Source organism: Osmia lignaria, chromosome 15 (genome assembly GCF_051020975.1).
Source record: "Osmia lignaria lignaria isolate PbOS001 chromosome 15, iyOsmLign1, whole genome shotgun sequence".
NCBI lineage: Eukaryota > Metazoa > Arthropoda > Insecta > Hymenoptera > Megachilidae > Osmia > Osmia lignaria.
Genome location: NC_135046.1, coordinates 6203378 through 6213915, shown reverse-complemented (window position 1 = coordinate 6213915; position 10538 = coordinate 6203378). Strand labels below are relative to the sequence as shown.

At 31.8% G+C, this 10538-nt stretch overlaps 1 protein-coding gene across 3 annotated transcripts; it reads left to right on the top strand.

Annotated features, from left to right (window-relative positions):
* Positions 1-47: 47 nt before the first annotated feature.
* On the top strand, positions 48-8909 carry LOC117600515 (RNA-binding protein 25). Of its 3 annotated transcripts, none has more exons than XM_034316062.2 (12): positions 48-383; positions 924-1066; positions 1914-2238; positions 2329-2523; positions 2603-2718; positions 6295-6506; positions 6618-7236; positions 7315-7732; positions 7810-8031; positions 8091-8266; positions 8341-8487; positions 8558-8909. In XM_034316062.2, the coding sequence occupies exons 2-12, from the start codon at positions 959-961 to the stop codon at positions 8648-8650; spliced, it is 2631 nt and encodes an 876-aa protein (XP_034171953.1). In that variant the 5' UTR covers positions 48-383; positions 924-958; the 3' UTR covers positions 8651-8909. The 3 variants fall into 3 exon arrangements, with proteins under 3 accessions (XP_034171953.1, XP_034171952.1, XP_034171951.1); XM_034316061.2 differs by having other exon boundaries at positions 49-262; positions 1884-2238; positions 8558-8908; XM_034316060.2 differs by having other exon boundaries at positions 50-383; positions 1884-2238; positions 8558-8907.
* Positions 8910-10538: the final 1629 nt, after the last annotated feature.

Here is a 10538-nt window from a genome sequence, read left to right as displayed (position 1 = left end):
TATTTCCTTTAATACATCGGTCGAATGGTGGCGGCTTTGGCGAGTAAAGTCTCCTTTAATTCGTTTTAACCGCTGTACAGCTGGCTTATGGGAATCTCGTATCCATAGTATATGTATATGTCAGTGATACATACACATATTTTTTATGATGTATTTTTGAACACATGGGAAACATACTACCAACCATAGGTTTCCTGAAGCGACCAGCGTGTGAAGCTGTAATGGAGGAAAAGAAGTGATTAGCAGTTGAAAAATTGTAAAGGTGGAAATTTTAGTTCCTGTGTTTAGTGTAACATTTATATGGCTGTATGAACATTAACAAAATGTCATAAATATTTTTCAAATGATGTTTAATGCTTTGTTTCTATTTTCAATTATATTATGTAAGTATAAGATTGGTTTCTTGTTGGGATCATTTAATGGTTAGAATACTGAAGCATCCATTAATGTCTTATCTAGTATCTATAGCTATTAGTACAAAAAATATGATTTTATACTATAATATTTGTAGGTTGTACGGTTTTTATATTTTAATACAAGGTATACATATTTCTTTTTTTGTAATATTAATTAGTGTAACATGAATATATTTAAATACATGTCTAAAGTATGTTTGTGAAGAATGTGAAAAGTAAAAGGTTATTTGATGAATACATATAATTTTTTTATTTATAATATTTAATCAATTGCAATTTACTTTTGGATATTAGATAGTATTAATGTATTATATTTTGTAAAAATAGTGTACCCAAAGCAGTTGATTATCATTATTGACAAAGTTTAAAAAGTTTTATGTTTAGTATTAGTAATAAGGTTTAAAGGGTTTCATTAAATTTTTTGTATTACTTTTATATTAATGATATTGCATCTGTTCTATATGAATGACATTTATGTATTTCAAGAATTTCCTAATTAATTTTTAGCGAGCTCACTGCCACAGTACTATTCAAAGTAAGAAATGTCGTACCCAGGGCAACCACCAATGGGTATACCAGGCATCCCACCTATGCCTTATATGGTTGGGGCACCTCCACCAATTATAAGTGGAGTAATGCCTATGGCCCATGTAAGTAAACATATAAATTAAATGTATAAATATTATAGCATGTTTGTTTCTACATGACATTGGTGGATTCTTAGATTTTATTTTTAATCACTTTTGCACTTGCTAAATGTTGTTACATTTTTAACAGAATGTTAAGTAATTATTTTAATAATAAAAGTTTCAATATATTTTACATAGATTATCTTCTTAATGTAATACTTTACCATATTATTTTTGTTTATTCTTATATTTACATAAAATCAATGAAAAGATTGCTTATTATTAACACTATTTTAATGTCTGTTATGATTCACTGATATATTTTTTAATAAAGAGAATTAAAATCAACAGAAATAAGTGCAAGAAATTGTTAATAAATGACATAATTTATTAGATAAAAAATAAAGAAAAAAGCATGTCATTTGTTATTTAATCAATATTGTGTGAGCAAATTAATGTATCATATATTGGATAAATTTGTTATGTAGTTCTTTAAATATTACTAATTTTATTATAGTTATGATTTTTTCTGTATGTTAATGTGGTTGTACCATGTAATGTATTAACATTTATAGATTACACTGTTAAATGTGTATTAAATAAAATATCAATAGTGTAGAACTGTAATGGATTAAGCAACAATTTTTTTTTAAATTTCTGGTTCCTGACAAATTTTTCTCTTATGTTTTTTAAGTTAAATCTCTGCATGATCAGCTTTGAAATGTAATGTAATAAAACAAAGAAAAGTGTATTAATATATTATTAGGGGTAGGGAAGATTCTGGATTGCATGAGTAGAGATGTGTATTATTAAGAATACTACCATTTATAAAAAATAGATGATTCCAACACCCGTATCTGCGATGCAGACCTCAGCTCCAGCTGTTCGGTACGCTCGTAACCAGAATCGGCACGATAATAATCGTCGCCGTGAGAGAGAATCAGGTCCACCAGTTACCGTGTTTATCGGTAATATTATGGATAGAGCACCAGATGTAATGATTAGACATATTCTGGGTGCATGTGGCCATGTCCTCTCGTGGAAGAGAGTCCAGGCATTCGGATTTTGTGAATATGCAGGTCCTGATGCAGGTCTTAGAGCAGTTAGATTACTTCATGATATGGAAATAGGTACAAAAAAACTTGTTGTCAAAGTTGATGCAAAAGCTAAAGTTGTATTGGATCAATTTAAAGGTAAATTTCATTTTTTTAAATTATCGCATATGCATTATACTAATATTTGTCTTCTATTCTGATTAATTATATTTTTTTTACTCATTTTAGCGGAAAGAAGAAAAAAATTGAGAGGAGGTCAGTCACCTTTACAGGATGAAACACCTACAGAAGGAGCTGAAGGAGAAGAAGGTGAAGATTATATGGATGAAGGCATGAGAGTAGTGGATGCAGATGCACTAGCTCGTATTAATCAAATTATAGCCGAACATGCTGCTGATTTGGAAATGGCTCAAACTGCACCTGGTAGTATATTACCTTCTTCATAGTATTTCAAGCAATTAAGTTAGAAAATTAACAGGTACTATTTTGCGATATATTGTAGAGGAGCATCAAACAAAGATGGTTGCAAAATCATTGAACTTGGATGATGCGGAAATAGAAGAAAGTAAAAGAGACTTGATTACCAGAGAAATTGGAAAGTTCAGGGAGGTTATGAAGGTAATTATTTTTACAATTATATTAGCAATCTTTTTCTTATGTCACTCCTACTTTTCTGCCCTTCTTTTTTGGATATATTGTCGGATGTGATATACCAAAATGTCAGAAGGTATTACAAATTGTGGTCTAATAGGATTGGGTAAAAAATTTGTTAAAGCTTAGGTTTACAAATATTAACAGTTACTTTCAATTATTTGCTGACCATGCGAATCTTTTACGAAGCATTATAAACATTATTCTGTAATATGTTGTAACTTTTTCTAAAAATTTTTCTTATACACCAGTATTTATATGATTTTCTGTGTATATGATATGCAACACATTTCATTTTTCACATTTTTTCTATAAGAAGTATGGTAGTTTATTGAAAGGGAAATTCTTAGACCTAATATTTATTTTCTTCCGGTAGTTACGGAAAATATAGACAATATGTTTGTAATACTTTGTAGTATTGGTTCTGTTATCTATAAAAGTACCATATTGGATTATCTTTTCTATTCATTTTTGGAGCAAAAAAACTTAAATGTATCTTTTTATAAAATTAGAATACACGGGTTCATATTTTTTTGATTATATGTTATATATTAAAAGCTATATAATGGTGTCAAAATAGTATTTGATTTGTGACTAAATTTGCTCATTATACAAATATTCAAACGTATTTACAATTTTTAAATGACCTAATGAAATGTATTGTGAATACTTTGTGGACTTTTAGACATATGTTTTATTGCATCTGATTATATTGTATCTACAATTCTCGTTAGATAATCGTTGATTAAACTCGCAGTATATATGTAGAATGTTATATAATGCATTTGGGCAGGCAAAAGAGGATTACAAGTGCATAGTTATAAAGTTTAGTTCTTAAGTATATTGTGATAAAGTGCGTGTGTGCTATGTTAGCTCTAAATAATTGGAGCCGTGACTCGTTGCTATAATTATAATAACAGGCAGCGTGCGTCGCACACAGCAAACGCACACGCCTAGGAATGCTGTGTGTGGGGACCACTCTTTCACTCACTCATTGGCTCTGAAGGGAGTCAATCACAGCACATCCCTCGTATTTTCGCAGGCAGCTGCAGCCTCGTCGGTAAGTCAGAGTATATCCAACCAACAAAACATGAAAAAACAAGAAATGTGCAATATTAAGACGGGAGAATCTTGTACAACATGCTGACACCATATAAGCAGATAAATCTGTTTCTATTGGAACTCCAATTTTCTTAACTCGTCACATATAATTCTGCGTTATATTAATAGCATTCTATTGCTATTGTATTTGAAATTTTATCAAATTTTTTATCCGCTTCTATACTTATTGTGCTAAACTGCTAGCACTAGTATGTTCATGAAAGTACAATATATATATATTTCTCATGTAATATTGTATTCAATATTAAAAAAAGAAATACTAGGTAATTAATCTGATAATCTGAAAACAAAAAGAATACCTTAATACTTACATAATAATAAAATAGGATGTGAAGTTAATGAAAGTAAAAGGAATTGGAAGGCTTTAATAGCAATATTTCAAAGTTATAACATACAGAAATAATATAGTTAGTAATAGAAGTTATAAGATCAGTATAAAGGTGTTATATACCCCTATTATTAGTTGATACATATTTTTCTATTGCAGAAAATAATCAATTAACTATTTTCTGTTGTTATTTGTATTAAAGTCTAGCAGTCTAGTATTGATAATAGAAGGTCAGTTAATTGCTATTCCAATTGTTTTTACATATTGGCTAGGACTGATAACAAAAAAATATCATTTTGAACAAAGAAATTTGACGCTGACATACTTTATAATATATTCTTAGATAGATTATTAATAGGATCGAGACTTTCTGAATCCTACACACAATGAAATGATTTTGTCTTCACAATGGCGACTGTTCAGTTGTTGTCTTTATTTTGTGTAAACAGCTTCTGTCAGCGTCTCGATCAGACATGTAGTACCTAGGTGCGCGCTCCTCCATTCTCCGGTACCACCACACTGACTGACCAAGTCAACTTCACACCGTGAGTAAACTCCACAACCATGAGCCAACACAACCATTCGGTTCTTGTAGTTTTGTTAGTGAACTGCCCATCTAAATACCTATGACCACTGATATTTCATGTTTCAACAGTCTGTTTTTTCCTCATATGTGCATCTATTTTTATGCACTCAATTATTCTATCCTTATTAGTTTAAAAAATATATGGGTTACTGTATGGATGGACAACCATGAGAATTAAAAAAGAAAAGCAACTTATGTATTTTTTTTTTTTAAATTACATTTCCTATTAGCATTTTTATACATGGCATTGACTTTTAGTCATTATTGTTTTCTATAAGAAGAGTAAATAGGAATATTTTATTAAATACTGATCAAAGTTTAGTCTAGGATTCTCCAAACAGTAATCCATTATTGTTACTATTATATCAGTAAGGATGAAACATACTAATTTATTTCTAAGACGTTACGTTGATAACACGGGACGATAAGGGTGGGCAAACTATTGTGCATTTGATATCCAACAGTTTGCTGCATCAGCTGCATAGCCAGAAGAAAAAGTTGACAGACGTGTGACAGTTTCTTGGAAAAAGTGAAAGATGTTTTGGTGGAATCCCTTCTTCGTGATGACTCCGCTTCTGATTGGTATAATACTTTCTAATAATTATTGAGTATTGACAAGAAATCTAAATATTCATCCCTTTCGACTCTTAGACTTACATAGTTTTAGACATTATTGATTTACAGGCACATTTGCAATGTTGTAAGTACATTGGGTGGCCTCTACGATGCGTCTGTTAGCATTAAGGTATTCTTAATTTAAGTAGAGCTTAAGAAACTTCTTATGCTTGTTTCCAAAATTTATACCTGCACTTAGGTAATTGATATGTAAACAAGATTTCGTGTAAGATGCTGCTGACCGAGCATGCTCCAGTGGAGTGAGTATACCATACTGAGATGAACAGAATTATGATATCTGACATGTGATTAATTCTTGTACAACTAGTAATCGTTCAATGTTATAATTTTTTTTCAATGTTAGATACTAAACTTATTTATATCAAGTTTAAAGAGCAATGAACTTTTAAGTTTTTTTTTTGTTTTTCAAATAAGAAATCAAAATTTTTTTCTAAAGTATTTCTTTTAAATAATATAAAATTGATCATTTCATTGGTATTATCAGGGCACTGTTTTTAAAAGAGTTTTAGTACATTTTTCATAAGTTTTACTATTAATCAATGAAATCTCTAATAATGTACACTGTATGGATATTCAATGTGAAATATTTTATATTTTATTAATATGTGTGTATATATATATATTATATATATGAGGGCATTTATATTTTCAAAAGAAAATGATAATACTGCACTGTTATAGTGTAATGATATTACCACTATTTTTTATACATATTAACTAACTTTTCACTTACAGTAACCTTTTTTCTACCCTTTAATTTTGATAACTCAGGAGAATACGATTGCTAGTTTTTGCGTTTTATTATCACAGCCTGATAAGTTTACTGTGATTGTTTTGGTCTCACCAGTTCCTGCATTTTTGTGTTTTATAGAAGCAGGAGGAGGAGAAGGCTCAAGTGAAACGGAAGAAAGAAGCAGTCGAGAAAGAAGAAAGGGAGAAACGTGAAAAAGAGCGACGGGATAGGCGGGATGGTAGTAGTACGAAAGATGATCAAGATGGTGATCCTAGCAGCCCTACATCTCATAAGGGGCGTAGTAGTAGTATTGGAAGTAGTAGAAGAGATAAAAGACGGTCTAAGTCTAGGTATTATCTTCATTTTATTATTTACAATTGACTAAAACATTATCAAACAAATATAGTCAAGAATGTAATGTAATGTAATCTGAAATATTAACATTTTCATATTCATTCAAGGTCTAAGGAACGAGACAGAGATCGTCAGAGAAGCGAAAGAGACCGTGATAGAGATAGAGACCGAGACAGGGACCGCGAAAGGGAACGAGAAAGAGATCGGGATCGTGAAAGAGAACGTGAACGAGAACGTGAAAGGGACAGAGAAAGAGAAAGGGACAGGGAACGGGAAAGGGAACGAGAAAGGGAAGAGGCGAGAAAAACCGAAAGAGAGATTATGCGTGAGAGGGAAGAGGAGGAGGAAGCGAAGGAAAGGAAGAAGAACGAGAGAAGGGCACGAGAAAAAGAAGCGGCTTACCAGGAACGTTTGAGAGCATGGGAGACGCGAGAACGTCGTAAGCAAAAAGAGTACGAAAAAGAAGCGGAGAAGCGTAGAGCGAAACGCGAGGCAAGAGAAAGAGAAGCGAAACGCTTGAAAGAATTTCTCGAAGACTACGACGATGATAGAGACGACGCTAAATATTACAAAGGTAAAGAACTTTCAAGAAGACTGGAAGAGAGAGCATTGGAAGCTGAAGCCGATTCGCGAGATCGGTGTGCCGAGCGTCAGGAGCTTCAACGTCTTCGGGATAAACTTTATGCCGACGCTTCTCATCCAGATCCAGCGGCCGAATTTGAAAGGGTAAAATATATTGAAGCGATGTTTAGTAGAGTCCTCCAAAGATTGAAAATTTATAGTGTATTTATGATATGATTTCAGTTAAAAGCCGAAAGGGAAGAACAGTATAAGCCTAAACCAGTAATTACTATAATCGATGAAGAGGATGAGAAAGTAGTGAAAAAAGAGAAAGAAATTATGCCACCTATAGAAACTGAGCCAATCGAGAGTGACAGTGACGAATGTGTACAATTTGATGATGTTTCCCAGTCGGAAGCACCATCCAGAACCCCGCCAAGGCATCATCATCATCATCGGAGGCATCATCGTCATCATCAGAATCATCATCGCGACGGCGAAGAGAATGAGGAAGTCGTAGAAACGGATAGAGAAAGTGTGAAGGGTACGAGAGCGTCACCTTCTCATCAAACTGTGACGACTCCAGTTCAATCCATTCCACCCACATTAGACGAAGATTCGCGTATGTCTCTCGTTAGTGAACCAGAAAAAACAAGTAGTAGTGAGTAAACTGTGTAAATCGTTCGATCGATCAAGGGGTAAATCATTTGTTCGTGTGTTACATTTGTGTGATTGTAGGTAACTTTGTACCGTTTGCTATGGGAAGCGGAGGCAATCGTGGCAGTGATCACGGTATCGGTAATAAAACCCCTGCTAGTCCGAGCACAGCTGTTAATGTTAATTCGCAACAAACGAATCAAAGCAGAAAAAAAGGTCGAATCGACGTGAAAGATGTATTTAATAACGACGACGACGACGACGGTGCTAATAACGCGAAGAAGCGTAAACTAGTTCCTTTAGGTAGATTTTTCTATAATGCGATTAAATGTGTTCTATTTTTAATTCAAATGATACTTTAGATTACGGCGAAGAGAAAAAGAAGAAATCCAGTGAAGAAACTCCTAAATCCGGTAAAGAAGAAAGTACAAAAAGTCAAGAAGAAAAACGAAAACACATTAAATCTCTTATTGACAAAATACCTACAGATAAAAACGCTTTGTTTGGATATCAACTTGACTGGGCCGTAATAGATAATGTAAGAGGTGTTCCAATAAAGATATATTTTATTTATAATTTATACATCGAATTGTAATTAATATTTTTCTATAGACATTAATGGAGAAACGGATAAGGCCGTGGATTAATAAGAAGATTATTGAATATATTGGAGAACCTGAACCTACACTAGTAGATTTTATTTGTAGCAAAGTAATGGCTGGCAGCTCACCTCAAGGCATACTCGACGATGTACAGATGGTAAGTTATTTTCATTTAATCAACCGAGAATATAAAAATTGTCATAATTTTAATAAAATCTTTGTTACAGGTATTAGACGAAGAAGCAGAAGTGTTTGTAGTGAAAATGTGGAGGTTATTAATTTATGAAGTGGAAGCTAAAAAAATGGGCTTAGTTAAATAAATGAGATATCAATTGAAGTACTAATCGACTTAAAGATTTATACTACACATCAAATTCCTTTGGTTAAAATGTAATATTTAAGTTATATACCCGAATACACAATTACTTATGTATAATTTGTAGCATTCTTCGCTAGAAGGCAGACACGATGTTGCTCGATTTAATAGGTAACATTAATGTGTAGCAATTGAGATGTTAAATACAAATTGTAATTACGATTTATAATATTTGAGTTGTGTTTTTTCAAATTTGCTTATCCATAGTTTTAGAAAGAAAAAATATCTTTTCATTTTTCATTGTATTTACTGTATTTACTTGATATTTTTCGATACTTTTATAGGTTCGCGAATTTCGTTTTCCTAAATTTGTTAATAAATACAATTTTATTAACATATTTAAATTATTTAGATAAGTTTTATAAGGAAATTATATATAATTTTATATACGAAAACATTAATACAGTTTGTAAATACAGACATTTTAAATCATGAGATATTTGATGTTGGTAAAAATAATTATTCATTAAAGCACCTGTATAGCAACCCAGTAATTTTTTTTATTTATAAGAAATATTTAAAGTCTTATTTCTTATAACTACTTGTTATTACAAAAGATATTTCAAGCAGAACAATTTTTTTAAAGGGTGGCATTTTATGATGGTTAAAAATTTAATTTCGATAGAAGTGTCTTTAAGATTTTACAGTGATCTTTTTTTTTTAATGGAACTGTAAAAAGAACGGGTACAATTTCTTTCTCTGTAGAGGTGACACGTACGATATAATCTATGGTAGAAAGTTGGCGAGACGGGTGTCCCAGGCTCGTAGCACCACTTCTCATATTATTTGTTGTTAAGTGCATGAAAGCTTTTTTTCGAGGGCTTAATACAAGCTCTCGGTTAATAGCGGAGCATTATTGTGTTCACGGGAACACGAGTACCTCTTTCTTCTTCGGCACTATACGAAAAAACGCAGCAAGCCCAACCTTTTATGGATTCTTTGTCGCGACGCGATTATGTACCAGCCAGCTCCTCGTCGGCACCTCTTTTTCCTACCTTTTTCTTATGTATTTATACACACGAACCCTGCTATACACGCGTTCGCGCTTCCTTTTAACCAGCCTCGTCAGTCTTACCGATCCACGACACGTTAAAACCAATTTTTCTACTAGCTCTTCTCCTTTTCACTGGAAAATGTAGGTTGAACAGCCGAGAAAAAAAGTGATATCAATGATTTACTGATTAATAGCTGACGATTTAAGTATTTTGAATATATAATTACAATTATGTATTCAACGTGTCTGACTATACATTGATCTTTTCCACTGTGGCGATGAAGATATTTTAATTTAAGTTTATTTTAATTATGTAAAACCACTGATGAAAATTGTTATTGAAATTGATTCAAAAACAGACATTTATTCATATAGCTTTCCAATAAAAAAGAAAACTAAACAAAATTTTTTTATTCAATTAACACATTGACTGCTACAGTAGAAGCGGACGTGTATAGCCAGACATATGAAAACTGCAATTATTAAGAATACGATCGATTAACTTTCAAATTAGAAATTTTAATTTCTAATATTAGCGTTATTAAAATAATGCTAATAATATGCAAGGTTTGTTTCTCTTCCTTTTGTTTAATTATTTAACTCCATAAAATTTGAGGCGCCAATTTCATATGACCACCACAATTCCTTGTTAAGTTTTAAAAGTATTTATTTTTATTACAACTCCTTGTTAAGTTTTAAAAGCATTTATTTTTAAATATATTGACTGTCCCAGTAGAAATATCAGTATTAAGTGCGACACAATCATAACAAAAGATATTCAAAATTAAACTTTTTTTTTGACGCTTCAATTTGCTATTATATTTTAAATTATTAGCAT

Excerpts from the sequence above, each read along its gene's own strand:
- LOC117600515 (XM_034316061.2), top strand. The coding sequence starts at position 959 with ATGTCGTACCCAGGGCAACCACCAATGGGTATACCAGGCATCCCACCT. Across the intron at positions 1,067-1,883 it reads GAGTAATGCCTATGGCCCAT|ATGATTCCAACACCCGTATC; the intron begins GTAAGTAAACAT and ends TATAAAAAATAG. Across the intron at positions 7,237-7,314 it reads CAGCGGCCGAATTTGAAAGG|TTAAAAGCCGAAAGGGAAGA; the intron begins GTAAAATATATT and ends ATATGATTTCAG.